At 38.5% G+C, this 24,391-nt stretch overlaps 1 protein-coding gene across 7 annotated transcripts in view; it reads right to left on the bottom strand.

The window, feature by feature from the left end:
• NETO1 (neuropilin and tolloid like 1) overlaps positions 1-24,391 on the bottom strand; it is a 117,947-nt gene that overhangs the window by 37,270 nt on the left and 56,286 nt on the right. For 5 of the 7 annotated variants that reach the window (XR_009733203.1, XM_061399534.1, XM_061399532.1 and 2 more), the window contains exons 5-7: positions 23,417-23,458; positions 23,171-23,337; positions 11,656-11,884 (exon numbers count right to left, since the gene is read on the bottom strand). Coding sequence is in view for 6 of the 7 variants with exons in the window: in XM_061399534.1 (XP_061255518.1) it covers positions 11,656-11,884; positions 23,171-23,337; positions 23,417-23,458 (438 nt within the window). In the remaining variant the exon portion in view is untranslated. Of the gene's footprint in view, positions 1-11,655; positions 11,885-23,170; positions 23,338-23,416; positions 23,459-24,391 lie in introns of those variants that run through there. The other 2 variants (XM_061399533.1, XM_061399535.1) reach the window with 2 other exon arrangements.

Genomic DNA, 24,391 nt, shown 5'->3' with positions numbered 1-24,391 from the left:
CATCTGCACATCTGAGGTTATTGACATTTCTCCCAGCAATCTTGATTCCAGCTTGTGCTTCTTCCAGCCTGGCATTTCTCATGATGTACTCTGCATAAAAGTTAAATAAGCAGGGTGACAATATACAGCCTTGACGTACTCCTTTCCTGATTTGGAACCAGTCTGTTGTTTCATGTCCAGTTCTAACTGTTGCTTCTTGACCTGCATACAGATTTCTCAGGAGGCCAGTCAGGTGGCCTGGTATTCCCATCTCTTTCAGAATTTTCCACAGTTTGTTGTGATCCACACAGTCAAAGGCTTTGGCATAATCAATAAAGCAGATGTTTTTCTGGAACTCTCTTGCTTTTTTGATGATCCAGCGAATATTGGCAATTTGATCTCTGCTTCCTCTTCCTTTTCTAAATCCAGCTTTAAAATCTGGAAGTTCACGGTTCATGTATTGTTGAAGCCTGGCTTAGAGAATTTTGAGCATTACTTGGCTAGCATGTGAGATGAGTCCAATTGTGCGGTCATTTGAGCATTCTTTGGTATGGCCTTCCTTTGGGATTGGAATGAAAACTGCCCTTTTCCAGTCCTGTGGCCACTGCTGAGTTTTCCAAATTTGCTGGCATATTGAGAGCAGCACTTTCACAGCATCATTTTTTGGGATTTGAAATAGCTCAACTAGAATTCTATCACCTCCTCTAGGCACAGTATGAAAAAGCAAAAGGGTATAACACTGAAAGATGAACTCCCCAGTTTGGTAGGTGCCCAATATGATACTGGATATCAGTGGAGAAGTAACTCCAGAAAGAATGAAGAGATGGAGCCAAAGCAAAAACAACACCCAGTTATGGACGTGATGGGTGATGGAAGTACAGTCTGATGCTGTAAAGAGCAATACTGCATAGGAACCTAGAATGTTACGGTCATGAATCAAGGCAAGTGGTCAAACAGGAGATGGCAAGACTGGACGACGACATTTCAGGAAATCAGTGATCTGAAATGGACGGGAACGGGTGAATCTAACTCAGATGACCATTGTATCTACTACTGTGGGCAGGAATCCCTTAGAAGAAGTGGTATAGCCGTCATAGTAAACAAAAGAGTCCAAAATGCAGTACTTGGACGCAATCTCAAAAATGACAGTATGATCTCTGTTCATTTCCATAGCAAATCATTCAGTATCACAGTAATCTAAGTCTATGCCCTGACCAGTAATGCTGAAGAAGCTGAAGTTGAATGGTTTTATGAAAACCTACAAGACCTTCTAGAACTAACACCCAAAAAGATCACCTTTTCATCATAGGGGACTGGAATGCAAAAGTAGGAAGTCAAGAGCTCCCTGGATTAACAGGCAAATTTGGCCTTGAAGTACAGAATGAAGCAGGGCAAAGCCTAACAGAGTTTTGCCAAGAGAACACACTGGTCATAGCAAACACCCTCTTCCAACAACACAAGAGAAGACTCTGCACATGGACATCACCAGATGGTCAACACCGAAATCAGACTGATTATATTCTTTGCAGCCAAAGATGGAGAAGCTCTATACAGTCAGCAAAAACAAGACCAGAGCTGACTGTGGCTCAGATCATGAACTCCTTATTGCCAAATTCAGACTTAAATTGAAGAAACTAAGGAAAACCACTAGACCATTCAGGTATGACCTAAATCAAATTCCTTACGATGATACAGTGGAAGTGAGAAATAGATTTAAGGGCCTAGATCTGATAGGCAGAGTGCCTGAAGAACTATGGACAGAGGTTCATGACACTGTACAGAAGGCAGTGATCAAGACCATCCCCAAGAAAAGAAATGCAAAATGGTTGTCTGACAAGGCCTTACAAATAGCTGAGTAAAGAAGAGAAGCTAAAGGCAAAGGAGAAAAGGAAAGATACACCCATTTGAATGCAGAGTTTCAAAGACTAGCAAGGAGAGATAAGAAAGCCTTCCTCAGGGTTCAATGCAAAGAAATAGAGGAAAACAACAGAATGGGAAAGACTAGAGATCTCTTCAAGAAAATTAGAGATACCAAGGGAACATTTCTTGCAAAGATGGGCACAATAAAGGACAGAAATGGTATGGACCTAACAGAAGCAGAAGATATTAAGGAGAGGTGGCAAGAATACACAGAACTATACAAAAATAATCTTCATGACACAGATAATCATGATGGTGTGATCACTCACCTAGAGCCAGACATTCTGGAATGCGAAGTCAAGTGGGCCTTAGGAAACATCACTCCCTTTTAAAACACTCCAAAACCTTCCCAGTAAAGTGAGATCAAATCCCAAACTCCTTAGCACCAACTGTGTGTTTTGGGGTTTCTTCTGGCACATGGATGCGTGCTCAGTCTCTAAACTGTCTCTGACTCTTTGGTACCCCATGGATGGTAGCCTGCCAGGCTCCTCTGTCCATAGGATTTCTAGACAAGAATATTGGAGTGGGTTGACATTTCCTCCTCCAGGGAATCTTCCCAACTGATGGAATGAACCCGTGTCTCCTGCATTGCAGGCAGATTCTTTCCTACTGAGCCACCTGGGAAGCTCCTTTTCCTTACCCAAGGTCTTACCCAGCTTCTCCCTGAGCTCCAGGGTTGCCCAAACCACCCAGGGCACTCATGTCCACATCGTTCTCCGGCACGTTACCTCATATTGTGTTTTTCCACAATTCTTATTAGGGTTTATCTTTTTAAATTAACTCACTTGCACATCATTAGCTTCCTTTTATAAGAACGAGAAGCAAGGGACTTGTTCTCCTCACTGCCTTATCACTGGGGCTCAGAACAACAGGTTCTATATTGTAGGTCCTTAAATACTTGCTAACTAGATATCAGAGCAAAACTCCTTTAAGTAGTAAAATGGATATGAAGTACCATCTTCTCATTAAATTCTAACAATGCTTTTAATTTCTAAGGAATAGCTAAATTTTTCTTATGCATTCAATGGAAGAAAATGTCTAAAACATCAGAGATCCCAATTATGAGTAAGCATCTGAGTCAGCGTTCAGGACTCAAAAACTGTATTAAAAAATGTATAACTTGCTGCTAAGTATGATTTTTAATGGTGAGATCAGAATTATAGAAAAAGAAAAGGTAATACAGGCATACACACACACACACACACACACACACATATATATACAGCCATTAGAATTGCCTCCTAAAACAAACGTTTTGTGTTTCCCAAAATGAATGGAATAATTTCCCTGCCACCATACTTTAAACATGAAACGTATCTTGGGCTATGCCATTAGAGGAAATGCCATTTTACTTGAAAAATGCTGACTAGATTTGAGGCCAGAAATAGATTTGTGCATCGTCTCTTCATCTCTTTTATCATCTTCATATTTTTTTTTGAAAAATCAATATCTGCTTCCAAAACTCTATGTTCCAATGTGACTTAGTTATCAGTCAAGATATCCAGTATTTTTATTAAGCTATAGCTTAATCTTTTCTTTTCTAATACAAGAAGTTCTATCCACAATCTAATCCCACTCACATTTATTAGATCCCCAAATGTTTCCTCTAAAATTGCATATTCCTACAGTTCTAAGAAATATGCTATTACAAATAGAGAAGCATCTTCATGAGAATATTATAATGCATGTATAGAGACCACTTCCTTCCTCACAGAGGGCACTGACCACTTCATGATTTATCCATCCCATCTGATGCCAAGAAATCATTACACAGTTTTATACTGCGATTATGTCTGCATTGGGTCAAGTACCTGATGATTTATGCATTGTGTGCAATTAGATATCGCTCTAGTTACAATAATTAGGATATTATATTTCTCTGGGGTCTGCACTCTGATTATTATTAGGACTTGGGGGTGGGGACCAGGGCTTGTTTTCATAGGTGATGAACACATGTTTGCAACAGTTGTTCGTATAGACTCAGCATTCTGTTCAGAGAAGGCAATGGCACCCCACTCCAGTACTCTTGCCTGGAAAATTCCATGGATGGAGGAGCCTGGTGGGCTATAGTCCATGGGGTCGTTAAGAGTCAGACATGACTGAGCGACTTCACTTTCACTTTTCACTTTCATGCACTGGAGAAGGAAATGGCAACCCACTCCAGTGTTCTTGCCTGGAGAATCCCAGGGACAGGGGAGCCTGGTGGGCTGCCATCTATGGGGTCGCACAGAGTCGGACACGACTGAAGCAACTTAGCAGCAGCAGCAGCATTCTGTTAAGGACATTAATGCATATTTGGTTTCATTATTGAACATGACAACTCCCCAAAGAAGGACTTTCAGTGTTGTTGTTGTTTAGTCACTCAGTCACAACTGACTCTTTGCCAATCCTTGGATGGTAGCCTGCCAGGCTCCCCTGTCCATGGGATTTCCCAGGCAAGAATTGGAGTAGGTTGCCATTTCCTTCTCCAGGAGATCTTCCTGACTTAGGGACAGAACCTAAGTCTCCTGTGTCTCCTACATTGGCAAGCAGGTTTTTACCACTGAGCATCCAGGGAAGTCCAGAACTTGGAGTAATTAAGAATTAAAGCCAAGCATCATTGGAGACCATAGCCTCAGGCTTGCAATTCTGTTAATTCAAAGACTAATGAATTACTGGTTTACTGGTCTTAATCTTTTAAAAATACACAAACTCACCACAGTGATGACTAAAGATCTGTATCAGGACAACGTCAATTTACACTTAATCTACCTCATAATTGGTCATTTGCTCACTCTAGCACTTACAATTTTCTTTCCTTGATGAAATACATACAGACTATAATGCCGACAAAGGTCCATCTAGTCAAAGGTACGGTTTTTCCAGTAGTCATGTATGGATGTGAGAGTTGAACCATAAAGAAAGCTGAGTGCCAAAGAAATGATGCTTTTGAATTGTGCTGTTGGAGAAGACTATTGAGAGTCCCCCTCAAACCAGTCCATCCTAAAAGAAACCAGTCCTGAATATTCACTGGAAGGACTGATGCTGAAGCTGAAACTCCAATACTTTGGCTACCTGATGCGAAGAACGGACTCATTGGAAAAGACCCTGATGCTGGGAAAGATTGAAGGCAGAAGGAGAAGGGGACAACAGAGGATGAGATGGTTGGATGGCATCACTGACTCTATGGACATGAATTTGAACAAGCCCTGGGATTTGGTGATGGACAGGGAAGCCTGGTGTGCTGTAGTCCAAGAGGTCGCAAAGAGTCAGACATGACTGAATGACTGTATGGAATTGAACTGATAATGATTTTTGATCTCAGCACATGACCCAAACTTGTAAATGTGTTTGGCCTAGACTTTCCTAGAGGGAAAACTAAATATTACAGTTTTGATTAGATTACTATCAAAATTTTTTGGTGTATTTTTCCAGAGTGTTACTGAGCTCTGTGCACTTTTATAGTAATAATCAAAGTACAGTAGACACACTTTTTTTTTCATTTTAGGATCCATTAAATTTAGCTTATTGAGGTGATATGGTAATTTACTTGTGCATTACAAAACGGAGAATTTGTACTACCTAGGACAGAATGCAGACTGGGTACAAGCAGCAGCTGGCAGGCCAAACCATGTTCTAGACAAGACAGGATAGGGTAATAAAACTGAACAGTGAAATAATCACCGATTACCATGACAAGAGTAAGGATCCTACTAGTATAAACAAAAGCTGAAGGGGGAGAAAAAAAAAACTATACAAGAAGAGAATTTGGTTTCCTAGAATTCAGGGTTTAAGTGGATGATATACTGAAGTACATGAGGAAGTATGTGGTGGGAGGAACAGAGTTCCAGATACAAGGGAATGCTTGCTGAAATGAGTCACACATTTGAATTTTGAATGAGTGCGGCTGCACCTTGAGAGGAGCAACCCTCTTACTCATCTTTGTGCCACCAGTGCCTGGTGCTTCCGTGTTTACTGAAGGAACAACACAACGAATGGAGGAACAGGAAGAAGTATGCTTGTCAAGGACTAGAACCTTCAAACTTCTTTCAAAAGGGAATAGAGATTATTATCAATATTTGTAGTGTATACTCAGACCAACCAGGTTATCCAGTGCACTTCTATATACCAATAACAAACTATCCAAAAGGGAAATTAAGAAAACAATCCCATCTACAATTACATCAAAATGAAGAAGATAACCTAGGAATGAATTTAAAGCAAGGAGATGAAAGACATGTACTTAACACATTGGTGAAGGAAGTCTCCCTTTTGATGATCAAAATCAACTAAGGATCTTATTTATATCTTCAAAATAACTTCTACCATATAATGTACTTTAATTAAAAAATCATATCTCAAGCTACTCAGGTTCTGCCTATCTCAAGGGGAGAAAGGTTGTAAGACTCCAATACTTTGACCACCTGATGCAAAGAGTCAACTCATTGGAAAAGACCCTGATGCTGGGAAAGGCTGAAGGCAGGAGGAGAAGGGGATGGCAGAAGAGGAGATGGTTGGATGGCATCACTGATTCAATGGACATGAGTTTGAGCAAACTCCATGAGATGGCTAAGGACAGGGAAGTCTGGCATGCTGCAGTCCATGGGGTCGCAAAGAGTCAGACATAACTTACTGACTGAACAACAACAAATATTGAGAGGTGGAAATATTTTGGATCATCTCAGAATTCTGCCTTCCACAGAACCTTTCAACTCAACTCCTCATTGAAATTAAAAGTTACTATATATATATATATATAGTTTATTTTACAATAAAGAAATATATATATTGAAATATATATTATTGAAATTATATATATCAATATATATATTGATATATATATTGAAAAATATATATCAATATATATAATTTCACTATATATATAGTTCAATATATATATATTGAATCTCAATATATATATTGAATCTAAACCTGTAGTTTAGATTCTATCTTCTTTTGCCATAAAATGATATGAAACTAAATATATAATCTCATTTTAGCAAAGTATTCCCACATCCTTAAAGTGAACAATTTTCTTTTCATCTCTTTTTAGTTGCATGTCTGTTTTTATCAGAAATACGCTGCACATTAATCAAGCATTAAGTGATTGAGATTTTATTGTGGTCTAAATAAGAGTAGAAGAGCAGTTGAATGTGGAGCTTGAAAAGTCACCATGAGGTAGTACTCAGGGTATTCTTTCATTTCAGTTGCTGCAAATTCTTGAAACACAGAAAAAGACCGGCTCAGAAAGTCTGACTTGTGACTCACGGTGAAGAGGTACACTTGACTAATGTCTCCATTATGCATATCAAATACTTAACCATACAGTTCTATCATAATTGATCACGCATTTTCATATATAAGTATGCTCAAAGTTGAAATTATACCAATTCTAATCAATTTTTAAAAAATCTGAATGATTATTCAGAGCAAGACAATGTGTTTATATAAAGTGATGCAAATGTGTAAAACTCTATCCTTACAGGCAATCTGAAATTGAGTTACCAAAATAAAGTATAACACACTTTCAATATCACTGTAAGAATTATTCGAAGTGTTCTATGTTTATGTCAAGTTGGATTCATTCTTCTTTATCCTCAATTGTGTTTCTAATCTGATTTTTTCCTCCTATTTGTTGATTTTTGACCCAAGAAAGCAAATGAGTCACAATGGTTAATGTATTTTCTTCTTCATTTCAGAATACATTTAAATTTAAATTAGTCATCTTTCTTAGAGAACACCATCCAAGGTTATTAATAATATATTAAAATTTGAGATCTTTTTGGGTACCTATATGTGCTTTCATCTCCGTTAGATGGACTGTTTGAGAGGACTGAGATTGTGAGTAATCTGCATACAAAATGCCAGTATTAAAAAGACTATAATCAAGTAAGACAGTGCCTCTTTGGTGATAATACTATTTTTTTTTCCTCTAGTTGCTAGGTTTCAAAGTTGCTCTGTGGGGTAAAGTCTGGATACTATTCCTCTGAAGCCAGTGTCTTTGAGCAGCAGCCAGCAGCAGTGTGATACTATTAATCAAGGCAGCCATCTCAGGTAGAGCTGAGAAAAGGCTGAGTTGAACAGTCAGAAAGACAGTGCGGGCAGGAGTATGCTATTTATGGGAGTGATCCAGTGAAGACATCACATTATTCCTCAGGACACAGTTGAAGGTAAATACTTCTCCATTCAGTGATCTTATAGTCCCCCCATTATGCTAGACGATGTTTGTTGTTGCTGCAAATGCTGGCATTTAACCCAGACTTTTAAAATGCCTCTAATGTGCATGGGAAACCTCAACATCTGATGACTCACAGTAAGAATTTCTGTACCTCTCTTACACACTCATCCTTTGTCTTTTCTGTGATTTATTCAGACACAATGGACATGAGTTTGAGCAAACCCTGAAAGATAGTGAAGGACAGGGAAGCCCAGTGTGCTGCAGTCCATGGGGTTGCATAGAGTTGAACACAATTTAGCAACTGAACAAAAACAACGAACAACAACAGATTCAAATGCAAAAATAAAAATGATTTGAAAATACATTCCCACTGGCATCCATTAGTTCCTGGGTTCATATTTCGAGAACAGAAGCCCCTTGTCATGATTCTACTTCAGTCTGATGTTTATGGTAATGGACGATGCTGTACAATGTATGATTACAGAATGTAACCATGAAACATAAGTGTAAGATGCATTAAGTAAGACAGAAGAATGAAAATTCAGTTTGTAAAGCAAGTAAAACTATGCTGACAAATATGTGTCATGAGTGATGCATAAGTGCAATCTGCTTTTAACATCATTATCATCTTTAGAAAGTGGGAGCTTTGCTTATTCCTTAAAGATGACAAAGGTATCCATGGAGACCTGCCAAGATCAGGATTCAGGTCTTACATTCTCGCTTCAGTGCTGTTAACAAATCATTGAGCATGGGGTTGAGGGTATTCAGGGGAAGTCAGTTAACCTTCCCTGGGTCTTTTCTTTTTCTGTTTGAATTCATAAAGTGTTTGGGATTGAAATACATGACTTCTTATCTAACCTCTTCTTATCTAAGCTCTTATCTAACCTCTAAAATATCTTAGAGCCCTAAAAAAGACATTTTGACAGACATTAGAATATTATTGAATATGCCCTAAAGCACCTCTCAACACTGAACTGGGGATACCATCTAAGAAATGTGTGAACTAAGAAAAATATCAAGGTGCTTTCTCACTATTAGAGTAAGCAAGGGCTGGTCACTGGTTCACATCTCTAATCTTTACTGCATATGTGTGTGCTGTGCTCACTCGTGCCCTATTCTTTGTGGCCCCATGGACTGTAGCCCCCCAGGCTCCTCTGTCCGTGGGATTCTCCAAGCAAGAATACTGGGGTGGGTTGCTATTTCCTTCTTCAGGGCATCTTCCTGACCCTGGGATTGAACCTGCATCTTTTACATCTCCAGCATTGGCAGGCGGGTTCTTTACCTCTAGTACCATCTGGGAAGCACGATACATACACAGTATGATACAATCCCATCATTCTTTAAATAAGTAGAACTTTAAAGACTCACAGATCTCCACCTTTGAATTGAAAGGCGCTTCGTCTTCCCTCCCCCCTGTCCAGCCTAGACACTTCCCCTACACCATTCACATCTGATGAGAACCCATTTCTCATATATTTTCCATGGAAGTTCATTCAATGTTGTAATATCACACTTTCTATGAGCTAGACACTTTTCCCTGAATCACAGTCAAATGGCTTCATATAATTAATTTAACATTAATCTTACTTCTCAGACATTAATCCATACCACCACTCCCCCAAGTTTAAGGTAGTTGTCACATTTTGGACAAAAGAAATCTCTAGGATAGGGATACCTTCTCCTTTAGCCTTTCCCCCTGACTCTAAATGCTTCTGCATCTGGATCAGCCGCTCCTAGCTAATTACTCTGCTCTCATTAATAACACTCAGAAAATAACAGGCTGTGCAATTTGCATTTTGACCACTGCAGCTTCCTGTGAGAGTATCTCCTCTGAGCTGCTTATTGCACATCTGTTACCACAAGCTAAGACTGCATTAGATATTGTTGTCAATTATTTTTAAAAAGTATTGGCTTCTATTGAGGTTAAATGAAATAAAATCTTAGGAAATCCTGAAGTCTGGGTTCCTTTGCTTGACATATGAAATGTAAGAAGACATTTTGTAATTTATCCTTACTAAATTATAGTGCAGTTTTGATAAAAATTGCATATTTTGTAATATTTTAATGACTTTATTATATCATTTAATGCATTAACTAGACCTGCCATATATGTTAAACTAGAAAGAAGTTCTTAGTCTATAATTATCCAAGGCTGATAAAAATATTGAATAAGGTATAATCTGATCCTCACCAAAAGCACAATCGATTGGATTTAGAAGAGTACTCATTGATGAAAACACCACATGTGCTATCTTCTAGCCTGAATTGATTTAAATTCTAAGCAAAAAAATGAGTTTTTTTTCCTCCAGATATCTTGCTGAAATAAAGATGTGCTACCTCTAACATTTTGATCAGTTCCTGAAAGGAAGACCAAGATAACAACTTGCTGTTTAAATTTGCAACAATCCAGGATGGGAGACTTAATCTGTGATGGTATCAAGATTCAGAAAGACTGAGGGACATTCCCTCCTTCTGGTGCCATAGAATTCTCCAACTGGGTAAGTAGAGAGCAATTTAAAGCCAAAACCATCCATTCATAGTGCAAAGCAATCATCTGGTACATTTAACATTTTTGGATTAAAAAAAAAAGATAGTGGCTGCTGCAGCTAACTTTGAGAAATCCTTGACATTTCAAAAACATTTTGTCTTTTTTTTTTCTTATGTACAGTTTCAAATGACAAGGTACTGATTCCATAAAGCCGAATTTCTTGGGGTTATTTTTCATTTGCATACATTTATCAAGCATAAATTACTCAGGGTTTCTGAAGAACATTCCAAATATATGTCTATTCATATGACTCATTACTTGTAAGAACATGATTTTCTAAAATTGCTGTGCTTTTGCCCATAACTCTGGGTATCATCCATTGTGCCATTTAAACTATTTTCTGGAACTTTTTCTGTTTACTCTCTTCCCAATCAATTCTTCCTCTTCATCTAGTTCACCTGGAACTCTTCAGTCACAGACCTATTTAAAATCAATGGGACTGCAAGAGAAGCTTACTAAAGAGAACCTACCAAATATTTTTACAAAGATTTTTAAGATTTAAACTCAAACATCATCAGAAACTGCTGCCTCCGTTCCCTGGCTTCCTAAGATCTAACCCAAAGACAAATAGAATTAATCATACCCCAGTTTAGCAGTGTGAAATGTCTTAAGTAAGGCTACAGTGAATATGCTGATAACTGTGTTGCTGTGTTAGTCCCTAAGTCCTGTCTGACTCTGTGCGACCCCATGGATTTTAGCCCACCAGGCTCCACTGTCCATGGGATACTCCAGGCAAGAGGACTGGAGTGGGTTGCCATTTCCTACTCCAGGGAATGTACCTAACCCAGGGATCCAACCCGGGTTTCCTGCATTGCAAGCAGAGTCTTTACCATCTGAGTCACCAGGGAAGCCCTGCATATGCTGATGTAAGTAATCAAAAGGCCATATGTAACTCTCCTGTTTCTGGATCAAAGAGAAGGAAAGGGAATCTAAGCGGTTTGAACAACTTATTAAGGCTCAAGCTGCATGAAGGAAACACCATTCACAGTGCATGAGATCTGCACCCTCCGACCCACTGGAAGGCCGAGCAGCGAAGAGCGGAGACACTTACGTTCTTGGAAGGACGTGAAGAGCATCTGGAAGCGGCTGTTGCGGCTGCCCTCGTCAGCCCACATGCGGATGACCCCGAGCCCCGTGCGGAGCATCACGTCGTTGGCCACCGTGCTGCAGAACTTGGCTTTCAGGTCCTCCACCGAGCTGCTTCCATCATACACTGCCACGAAGTTCCTCTTGCATTCGTTGGAATTCTGCATCTCATAGTCCAAGAACCGTAAGTAGATCTGTAAAACAACAAGGAAGATGCGATAATTTCCCTGAAAAGAGGGAAGTAGCTCAGTAAGCACCAGGGCTTCCTTTCTCTTCCTCAGTCTCACAAGACAAGCTTGATTGCAATCAGTCTTATTATTTTGTCCCTGTGGGTGGTAGAAAGTAAAGACCTATATCACTCAGATCAACTTCTGCTTAATACTTTTTTCAAATGTTATTATCCCTTCTTTTAGGTATTTTTACCCAAATAATCCTTATGTCTTCTCTTTTCTGGAATCAGTTATTAGTTTTCATACTTACTGTTTTATTTTAATCAGCACAAACGTGTTTTAAATATTGTTGATATATTCTTGTTAGAGTTCCATGACTTCAATTTATTTCTAAAAATGCGTGGAAATGCAACATTTGTACTAATATCAAACAAAACCAGGAATGGCATCAAACGATAGTCTCTACTTTTACTTTGCTTAAATTATTTCACATAACTACACTGCTTCATTTTTAAGATAGAGTATATATATTTTAAAATACAGCTAAATCTGTGGTCATTCTAACCATAACACAGAGTCAAACCATCTAGTTAAGTCCATATAAATAAAAATTAAATTAACACTTAATAGGTAAAATGGACTGTACAACCTGCTTTAGAGATTATTGTTAAATACTCCCCCAAACTCTATAAAGTGGTGCATTTATTATTATATTCAGGAAATGCAGACTTGGATGATATAAATTACAAATTAGACACAGGGTCCCTCAAGCCAGTCTGTAGTCCTTTTATCATATTACACTGCTTCAGACATACTGTTTTAAGAGCAACAGACATTACTTGACTCTCCATGAATTTGCATTAAAAACTGAAAGCAATTAATCCAACCAATGATAAATATATATAATGGACTACTACTCAGCCACAAAAAAGAATGAAATCCTGCCATTTGAAGTAACATGAATGGACCCCAAAGGTATCATGCTGTATGAAGTTAGGTAGAGAAAGACAGACATTATTTCACACATATGTGGCATCTAAAAACCAAACTAAACACAGTTTAAAAAAAATCAGTCTGTTAGATAGAAAACAACAAAACCAAACCAGAATAGTTGTTACCAAAGGGGAAGTGAGTTGAGGGTGGGCAAGATAGATAAACGGGGTCAACCATATGGTGATGGATGGTAACTGGTCTTGAGGCGGCGATGACCTTGCAGAGTATGTAGGTGGCGAATTATAGTGTTGTATGCCTGTAACTCATGTAACAATAATATTAAAAAATGACTTCTTCCATTCTCCAACCACAGGGGCATTAATCTCCCTTTGTGCTACAATAGTATTTTGAACATACTTTAAGCTTTAGTTACAGGTCATCCGTAACTTTTGTTGAACTGTGTGCTCCTAAAAAGCTGGGACACTGGTGTACTTATTTTATTTTCAGTGTTTGACCATGTGTTATGTATGTTAAACACTCACCATAAAATTTAATGGATGTACGTTTAATGACTGACTATAATTTTGTTTTCTTTATTGACTTCATTTTTTCAGCATCCATCACATATCTATTGGGCACCTACACACCAGACTTTGAGTGCTATAAATCATGATAATTATATATATATAATAAATGACAATTTATTATTTGCAGAGGAAATGGTATGCAATAATTCTCAAGACAAGTTATAATATAACTCTAAATTATGACATAAAAGCATATATGTAGTATGATGTAGATGTATAAGGAACTGACTGAGTAAAATGTGAATCTTAAGTCAGGAAATCTTCATATAGTTCTCAGGAGTAAGAACAAAACAGAAAATAGGGAGAAATAGACAAAACTGAGAAGTAATGGCAAACACCATAGTTTTATTATGCTTTGTATGATGAGAAGGTTTTCATGTATATGTGATCTGTAAAATCTCAGTTGGAAGCTATACCAAAACTCCCAAATACTTTATACTGATTTTAAATTAAGTGACATTGTTGTTGCTGTTGTTTAGTTGCTCAGTCATGTCCAATGGCTCCTCTGTCTTTGGGATTTCCCAGGCAAGAATACTGGAGTCATTCCCTTCTCCAGGAGATCTTCCTGACCTAGGGATTGAGCCTGGGTCTCCTGCATTGGCAGGTGGATTCTTTACTACTGACCCACCATTACTATAGCCTTATAAAACCTGTAGCCTAAGAAAACCTCCTGTTTATCATTCCCAGGTTATTGCTTTATCTTATTCTTTCAAAAGTTCAAATATTACTCATGTAGCCTATCTTAGATCTACTCTTCCCAACCAAATATTGCATTTCAGAAAATTATCCAGAAAATTCTACTGTCCATCCTAGGAAGGTATATCTGCAAATATCAAACAAGTTTCTACTAACTAGTTTGTTTTTCAAATTTTCACATGGATTTGTACAAAGGAATTGTATCTGTCATTCACATGATCTTTGCCAGGAAGCAAAGGAGACCAAATAGCTTACTTAAGGAAAATAAATCAATATGAGAGACTTAAACAGGATTAAAATCCTGAACTCTTATTTTAAAGATCTTTTCATTAGGCCCATCCTGATTAAAAGTAAACAAATTGAAAACTGTATAAAAATATAAATAACTATAAAGTCTAAGTATTCTTGGAAGGTAGAAGAACTTAAATGCAACAAAAATCAAATATATATTTATATTCTCAAATAGTACACAATGATTCCAGCATATTTAATTAGCCCTCAGAGTAATATGCAATTAGAATTGTAAACACACGTAGTTCATAATAGAAGACACTGAGCAGAGTGACTGAAAATGCCTCCCTCCAGTGTTCTTACAAAATTATAAGAAACAAACATGATGCCCACAGAAAGAAAAATAATTAAGGTGATTGTTCAACTAATTCAAGAAAGAAAGATTTTTGATTGTGTCATATTTTCAGGTTGATTCAGGGGTAAATATGTCTGGACAATTATTTCAGGTTTCTTTCTGACTCTGAATAAAGAAACAAAACTTAAAATGCTAACTATTTGCATCGTACATTGACAATAACTCAAGACACTGTGCAAAGGCATTATCTCACTCAAATCTCTCCGATAGCGATGCACACTATTATCAAAACTATTTTAAGATAAGATGACATTTAAAAAAGCAAAGTGATGCTCTTAAAGCAACACAGGACCTTAAGTAATAGATCAGTATTCAACTCAGTTCTGCCTGACACTTTTCTCCTTGGTACCAAACTTTGCAGACTCAGATAAATTTTTTTGAAAATGTTCAGACTGATAGTCCAGAAAGAAAGTTATAGTCCTAAACAAAAACAAACTACAACAAAATCAACAAGTAAGCAAGCAAAACAAACCATTTCTATTTTTCTTAAGGGACTAAGAAACATACTGATGATTGACATATGAATGAAATTCACAGAAAACAAATGTGTCCCTTTGAAATAAATGGCTGTTTTAAATTTTCTTTAAAAATAAGATTATCTTATAGAAGAACATTGATATAATTAAAAAGGTGATTTGCATAGTTAGCCCTTGTTTTCTCATTTGACATTTTCCATGGGAGGTGAATGGTGTGCACTCTTACAAGAACCTGCATGGCTGAAGTGGAAGAACTTTCTATATTTAAAGACCATACTTATTAGAGCTATTTCAAATCCTAAAAGATGATACTCTGAAACTGCTGCACTCAATATGCCAGCAAATTTGAAAAACTCAGCAGTGGCCACAGGACTGGAAAAGGTCAGTTTTCATTCCAATCCCAAAGAAAGGCAATGCCAAAGAATGCTCAGACTACCACACAATTGCACTCATCTCACACGCTAGTAAAGTAATGCTCAAAATTCTCCAAGCCAGGCTTCAACAGTATGTGAACCATGAACTTCCAGATGTTCAAGCTGGATTTAGAAAAGGCAGAGGAACCAGAGATCAAATTGCCAACATCCATTGGATCATCAAAAAGGAAGAGAGTTCCAGAAAAACATCTACTTCTGCTTTATTGACTATGCCAAAGCCTTTGACTCTGTGGATCACAGTAAACTGCGAAAAACTCTTCAAGAGATGGGAATACCTGTAACCTGACCTACCCTCTAAGAAATCTGTATTCAGGTCAGGAAGCAACAGTTAGAACTGGACATGGAACAACAGACTGGTTCCGAATAAGAAAAGGAGTACGTCAAGGCTATATATTGTCACCCTGCTTATTTAACTTATATACAGAGTTGCTGCTGCTAAGTCACTTCAGTTGTGTCCAACTCTGTGCGACCCCATAGACGGCAGCCCACCAGACTCCCCCATCCCTGGGATTCTCCAGGCAAGAACACTGGAGTGGGTTGCCATTTCCTTCTCCAATGCATGAAAGTGAAAACTTAAAGTGAAGTCGCTCAGTCGTGTCTGACTCTTAGCGACCCCATGGACTGCTGCCTACCAGGCTCCTCCATCCATGGGCTTTTCCAGGCAAGAGTACCAAAGTGGGGTGCCATTGCCAGGCTGGATGAAACACAAGCTGGAATCAAGATTGCTGGGAGAAATACCAATAACCTCAGATATGCAGATGACACCACCCTTAAGGCAGAAAGCAAAAAAGAACTAAAGAGTCTCTTGATGAAGTCAAAGAGGAGAGTGAAAAAGCTGGCTTAAAACTCAACATTCAGAAAACTAAGATCATGGCATCTGGTCCCATAACTTCATGGCAAATAGATGGAGAAACAATGGAAACAGTGAGAAACTTTATATTTTGGGGGCTCCAAAATCACTGCAGATGGTGACTGAAGCCATGAAATTAAAAGACATTTGCTCTTTGGATGAAAAGTTATGACCAACCTAGACAACATATTAAAAAGCAGAAACATTACTTTGCCAACAAAGGTCTGTCTAGTCAAAGCTTTGGTTTTTCCAGTAGTCATATATGGATGTGAGAGTTGGACTATAACGAAAGCTGAGTGCTAAAGAATTGATGCTTTTGAACTGTGGTATTGGAGAAGACTCTTGAGAGTCCCTTGGACAGCAAGGAGATCCAACCAGTCCATCCTAAAGGAAACCAGTCCTGAATATTCATTGGAGCGACTGATGCTGAAGCTGAAACTCCAGTACTTCAGCCACCTGTTGTGAAGAACTGACTCATTGCAAAAGACCCTAATGCTGGGAAAGACTGAAGGCAGGAAGAGAATTGGGCAACAGAGGATGAGATGGCCGGATGGCATGATTGACTCAATGGACGTGAGTTTGAGTAAACTCCAGGAGTTGGTGATGGACAGAGAAGCCTGGCGTGCTGCAGTCCATGGGGTTGCAAAGAGTCAGACACGACTGAGCAACTGAACTAAACTTATTAGAATGCTATCCATAGAGGAATTGAACAATTACATTCACTGGATATTATATCGGAGAAGGCAGTGGCACCCACTCCAGTACTCTTGCTTGTAAAATCCCATGGATGGAGGAGCCAGGTAGGCTGCAGTCCATGGGGTCGCTAAGAGTTGGACACGACTGAGAGACTTCACTTTGACTTTTCAGTTTCATGCATTGGAGAAGGAAATGGCAACCCACTCCAGTATCCTTGCCTGGAGAATCCCAGGGACTGGGGAGCCTGGTGGGCTGCCATCTATGGGGTCGCACAGAGTCGGACAGGACTGAAGTGACTTAGCAGCAGCAGGATATTATATATTTAAAAAATTTTTAAAAAAATTTTAAAAATAAATAAAATATCCAATGATAATTAGCTTTACTGAGTACAGAGTTGTTACTGCACAAACCAAATCCATTAACTAGACCAGTGATCAAGTTTTCCCATTCTAGCTATACTATATAGCACATTAAAAAAACCTTCCCACATTAGGATTTAAATGATATTTTGTCAGCTTAAAGCTCATGCCATAATATTACTAAGGAGAAAAATGCCATGTGACAGTGTTTTACTTAAGGTCGAAAACAATAGAAAGCTTGTTAGTGTGTCTGCTGAAGAAAAGAGAAAGTGATAAACAGAATCATATATAACTTCAGTAAAATAGTCAGATTGCAATCTTTCTCAGTGCATCATTTTGATGAATTCTTCTTTCTAATCAATCACAAAGAGTTTGAGCTGACAAAATGATTTGTGGAATAGGACTTGGGAGGCTTCAGAACATATAAGCAATTTCTAGTAATGTCTGTCTTCCAAGTCACACTAATAGGAGAGTAGAATCCCTTTTGTATATTTAAACCAAGGATATCTGGCTAACAATTTACTAACTTAATATACTTGCAAACATTTACTATCAGCCATTCAACCTGCTTCCATCGTCTGTCTCCCAGTGATGTGCGAAAGACAAACACTGTTCGGGGTCATGTTTTAAGACTTGCCAGAACGGTTTTGTCCATGATAAATATAAACTAAATACACCACAGTCTGAGAAACACTGACTACAGTTTCAATATTACTTTACATTTTGATAGATAAAGCTACATTCTAAAAAGCTTGTTGCCCAGGACTTCTGTGGTTGCTGTTTGTGGCTGGACTTGCAAGGCCTTCTAATTTTAAGTAGTATACCCCATGAATTTGGAGGAGAGCAGCATGCCCTTTATTCAGAGGAGAAAACCAGAACATCATACTGTGTTCTGAAGTGTTGAAAAAACACACACTCCACACAACAAACCCAGATAAAACAACATTAATGTGATTTTCTGGCCTGCACAGACAAGCGTCTCAGTAACTTTCCAAAATCTGATGCTACAAACTGTGATTTCATTTAAAAACAAAGTTGAAGCATAACACTGTCATAGGTAGTTCTCTTGTCAGTTAAAATTTTCATGTCGTTCATCCAATTTTTATTTATTTTTGGAGATAATAAGGGCAGGCTCAGTCTTTAGAGCCCCTAAGCTTACCATTGTCATCAATTTTTGCTGCTACCCTTTGCTTATGCATTAATTTTCTCCTTGCTCCCATAACAAGTCACCACAAAGTGAGCAGCTTTAAACAATGTTGTTGTGTGGTTGTGCTCAGTCGTTCAGTCTTTGCGACTCCATGGATTATAACCTGCCAGGCTCCTCTGTCCATAGGATTCCCCAGGCAAGAATACTGAGTGTGTTACCATTTCCTCCTCCAGGGGATCTTCCCAACCCAGGGATCGAACCCACGTGTCTTGCATCTCCTGCATTGGCTGGTGGATTCTTTGCCACTGACCTCCCTGGGAAGTCTGCTTTAAATAATGCCCATGTATTATCTCTAAGTTCTGTAGGTCAGAAGTATTGGTGAGCTGCACTGTGTTCTTTGCTAAGGTCACATGAGTCTGAAAACTCAACTTCACTATAAAATATTAATTTATTGTATTTGTAAATTTGTTCTTTTTTGTCTTAATATTATTCACAACATTTTGAATTAAGTAACATTTAAAAAATTATTTTGAAGCTTTAAATGATGGATAGTTAATAAAAGTTATAGTTTTATTCTCCCCAAACCTTAATTATTAAATAAATAATCTTAAATTTATATACGTTTATAAGTCTTTTGACTTATTTATTTTCCTGTCTTAACAAAGTTGTTGATTTCCCCAAACACTGTGGTTTTGTGACATCACACTGGATTGGGGGTCAAGAGAGCAACTTGCTTCAATCCTTCTACTAACTAATCAAATATCTGAGCAGTTAGTTATCATAGATTCATCAGGTTTTGGTCTTAAAAGGAGGTTAGTATTATCTATGCCAAAGAATAACTTGACTTTTTAATTATTATACAAAATCCCAGCCAAACTTTATTGGATTCCTCCCGTGAATTCTCAACTTGATCTTTGGACATCTCCATTATTAAAATAAAAAACAAAAACCTTCTTTATATTTAATATTTCTCTAGATCCAAGCATTCAAATAAATTGCAGTACTTAAAAAACATGCGAATTAAGTCTTATCCTCTTAATTCTATTTCCTGACGGTTCTTTAAATGTTTATAGATTGTCACTATGTCCAGTTATATATATATATATATATATATATATATATGTATATATATCAGTTTATTTTTTCCATGACTGTTAACTGAATGACAGATTTTTCCTGGCACTGGGTACCTAGAGAGAAGGGCCTTCCCAGATGGCACTAGTGGTCAAGAATCCACCTGTTAATGCAGGTAGACGTAAGAGACACAGGTTCCATCCCTGGGTTGGAAAGATGCCCTGGAGGAGGGCACAGCAACCCACTCCAGTATTCTTGCCTAGAGAATCCCATGGACAGAGAAGCCTGGCAGGCTGCAGTCCATAGGGTTGCAGAGTTGGACATGACTGAAGTGACTTACACACACATGCATGTACCTAGAGAGAAATAAGGTCCAACCTTCACGAAATTAACATTGTTACCATAATTGGCTCATCCAATATCCTTCCTTAGTGGTTCTTTACTGAACCAGATCCAGAACAAGACACAATTAATATGCTCCAATCTCACTTGCTCTAGAATCTATATGAAAGCCAAAGAGTTGCTTGCTCTTGCTGCTGCTGCTACTGCTAAGTCACTTCAGTCGTGTCTGACTCTGTGTGACCCCATAGACAGCAGCCCACCAGGCTCCCCCGTCCCGGGGATTCTCCAGGCAAGAACACTGGAGTGGGTTGCCTTTTCCTTCTCCAATGTGTGAAAGTGAAAAGTGAAAGTGAAGTCGCTCAGTCGTGTCAGACTCGTAGCAACCCCATGGACCGCAGCCCACCAGGCTCCTCCGTCCATGGGATTTTCCAGGCAAGACTACCTGTGTGGCCTGCCATTGCCTACTCCGAAAGAGTTGCTTACAGATACATATTTCAACATCTCATTGTTAACCAACTTCACTATCCTGACTCTGCTTATTCATCTGTTAAACACACTTATCAGTAATGGATTTCCAACTTTCTTTCTGGCTCTGGTATTCCAATTTCTAAGAAATCTGGGTTAATCACATTCTAATTAAAGGCAATCATCTGTATTACAATTCTCAAACAAAGGCGGTATCAGATAGTGTATTTTCTATTTATGAAAGGGCTGAGAAGCGACATACACTTGACGTAAATTTTAATGGAACCCCAGTAAGCTATTTAGCACTTTCATTGTGTAATATGCTGCAGTCACCAGTTATCATTCACATATTCACAGGAGCCATTTCAAGCTTAACTTGTGCTTTGATAGTCTGTTCTCCTAGGCTGCTAGGACCTCCATATAAATAGAAACCCCAAGTAAAGCGTCATCTCCACTTCTTGCTTTTTTCGACAGTTATTCAAAGCCACTTCCTATCCCCTAACCTTTAATTTAACAGAGAAGGCCTGTCACAATAGAGCCATCTTTGTCCAGCTCTGCAGGCGGCTTCCCCTTTGGGTCACAGAATGCCAGATTCTGTAGCAGGCAGGTACACCTGGCATTGTTCTGGGATTTTACAAAAGATGGTCTATTTACCAGCTGGAAGGAAACGGTGTGTGCGCTTTCACTGACACCCTCTCTTTGACACTGCGGTGACAATGATGCCAGTTATGACCATGAGGTGGGGCTCAGATACTTCCTGTTGAAAAAAAAATCTAAAATAGCTTTCACTCATAGAGTTGAAGGAAAATGAATAGCACACGTGAATCCACGAATTAAGTAAGAACATAATAAACTGCAATTGAACTCTCACATAATCTTTGTAGTAGGTTGGGTTTTATGTCCCCAGTAGCCTTGGATTTTTCTAATGGAAATATTACTATGTCTTTCGCCATAAATCATAATTTTAACAAAGTTAATTAACCTTTTAAAAGAATTGTTCTGATGCAGAGAGACCTGTAGTGGTAAAGCTGGAAAGTGGACTATGGTCTGAATCTCCATCACCAGAAGTTTGGGAAAAATATGCCACACTTCCAAATTATATGCAAACCCCAAAGACATATGCATAGGAAATCAAGAGAAGAAAGATAAAAATATTTCCTGAAATATTTCCTGAAATATTCCTCCAACTCACATGGAGATGAGTCTTATTTTTCCCTCACTTGGAATATCTAGCCACAGATTCTTTCATATCTAGCCTGGGGTGACAACTCTGTCCTTTCTAGACAAGGAAGATCTGTTTTTTTGAAACATCTGACCACATCACTTTGCTGTTTCACAGTCTTGTATGTATCACGAAGAGGAGGGCATGGCAAGCCACTCCAGTATTCTTTCCTGGAGAATCCCATGGATGGAGGAGCCTGGAGGGCTATGGTCCGTGAGGTCTCAGAGTCGGACATGACTGAAGGGACTTGGCACACACATACGCACATGCATCACTAACGCTCTCAGGATGAATCTGGGCTCTTGAAGGGCACTAACAGAATCCTTCAGCTTAACGATTCACCTCCGGAATTCTGCTTTCACGTGGTCACATGCAGTTAATCCCCGAGAGTGGGGATCTCTTATGATCCCATGACCTTAGGGAAGCTATTTACTCTACCTATCAAGGCAAGTCCCACTCTGTCTACCTAAGAGCATCATTCCTCATCAAAACTCAGAAGATGCCTTGCAATGCAACTTGATCCTACCTTTGATTCCCCTCACCAGGGGCAAGTGGTCTTCTCCTTCACTCTACTACACCTTATAAATACCTCAATGATCTTATTTCATGGATTATTTTGATACATAGTTGTCTAAAAATTAAACTGGAGATATGACAGCATAATTTTTCATTTCTTCACCATAGTGCTTGAGAGTTTATATACATACTAGGCCAATTAATTAAATGACAAACTGTTCAACTTCAATAAACCAGCAACTCTAAATCTAACAAATCAGTAAAGCCTTATTGTAACTATATTCTACTTCTAAAGGATGACAATAAAGGGAGAATAAGCAAATAATCAACACACTAAACCAGTGATTGCTACTGGTACAAAATTCTCATCCCAGTATTTCTTAAGACACATCCATAATAGCATGAATAGAGTTGTCCTAAACAAGTGTTTCCAAAACAGAGATCTGAGTCTGAATCTGGACTACAATGCTACACACCAGAAATACATGACTTTGTGAGCCCTGGACAATTTCTTTCACAGAGTTTAAGTTAAAAAGCAAGCAAACTGCAGATACTGACAATAAGGGCATAAGTTAATTAATCCATAGCTTGCTTACAACGTTTCAATCCATTTTTTAGAGGTAGATTTACCCTAGAGTCTCTTGTCCAGATTATTCAAGGATCTCTTCAGCATTCTTTCCATATGATTGTGACCCTGAAAGTTACATTAAACAGAGGAAGACACGCTACATTTCAAAACAAAAATAAAATGATTGCTTATGATTGCATTCGGAAATATACTAGCATGTCTGGTTGGTTCAAAGCAATGCAATGCTGGAGACACTTTTCAAGTTGTCTGTCAAACCTGCATTTCACCTTGAGACTGACCTTGGATCGCGGGGGTGCTCGGATGTACCACTTGCAATCAACAGCCTCGCTAGCAGAAGCTTTGCCTTCCTTCATAATTTGTATAGACTCCACAATGCCTTCAGGGCCGCCCATCTCAAACTCACACACTAAATAACGAGATGCCAGACAAACATACAAAAATGGAACTTGAGTAATAAACCAAAAGTATAGATCACAGCAGAAAACAAAGGTCTCTGAACAGTATTAAATATCTGTTTTACCAACCTGGTAATGGTTTCAAAACTCCAAGGTCCTTAAAGTCAGGATCTTAAAAATTGAGAAAAAGACAATTAGTCTTATTCTGTATTTATGACTTACAATGATACTGAGTAAGATATCATTGAATCATTCAGGAATCTCCCTTATAAACCTATTAAGGAAAATGAAATGGTTAAATAAAAACCATATAATAATGTTAAGACTATAATGTTAATTTATATAATATTATTACTACAGGATTTTTATCAAAGAGCCACTTTAAAAAACCTTCCAATGTCATTCCTTCATCTAATAATCAAGTAAAAATCTTACTCATTGTCTTTATAATCAGACAACAGGTTTTTTGGGTTTTTTTTTTTGTAAAATCAATCCATAGTTGGGGCCTCCCAGTGGTGCAGTGGTAAAGAATCCGCCTGCCAATGCAGGAGAGGCAGGAGACATGGGTTCGAGCCCTAGGTTGGATGATCCCCTGGAGGAGGAAATGAAACCCACTCCAGTATTCTTGCCTGGAGAATCCCCATGGACAGAGGAGCCTGGCAGGCTACAGTCCATGGGGGTCACAAAAGAGTCTGACACCACTGAGCGACTAACCAACAGCAAAATCCATAGGTAAGTCAAGGTTTGGGTAAACGTCCACCTATTCTAGATACAATTATTTTGTGTGATTTCAAAGAGTCTTTAAATTGTTGAAACAGAATTGAAAGTGGAACACCATAAACCATAAAGTCCCTCTCCTCCGCCGACTGCGCTACACTGCTCCTTTGGTGGTGTTGTTTTGGCTGGGCTGTGCACCCTGTGAGATCTTACTTCTCTGACCGGGGATTGAACCCAGACCCTCAGAAGTAAAAGTGAGGATTTTTAACCACTGGACCACCAGGGAATTCCCCATCCTGTTTTCCTCAAATCTTCTTCCCCAACTCTTTATCCCATGCTAGTTTTCAAAGAGCTCCTCAGGATTCTGTCTACTCAACATCCAGTCTC

Source organism: Bos javanicus, chromosome 24, assembly GCF_032452875.1.
Source record: "Bos javanicus breed banteng chromosome 24, ARS-OSU_banteng_1.0, whole genome shotgun sequence".
NCBI classification, from domain to species: domain Eukaryota; kingdom Metazoa; phylum Chordata; class Mammalia; order Artiodactyla; family Bovidae; genus Bos; species Bos javanicus.
Note: the sequence above shows the minus strand (reverse complement) of the source record. Positions and strands in the feature narration are given on the sequence as shown.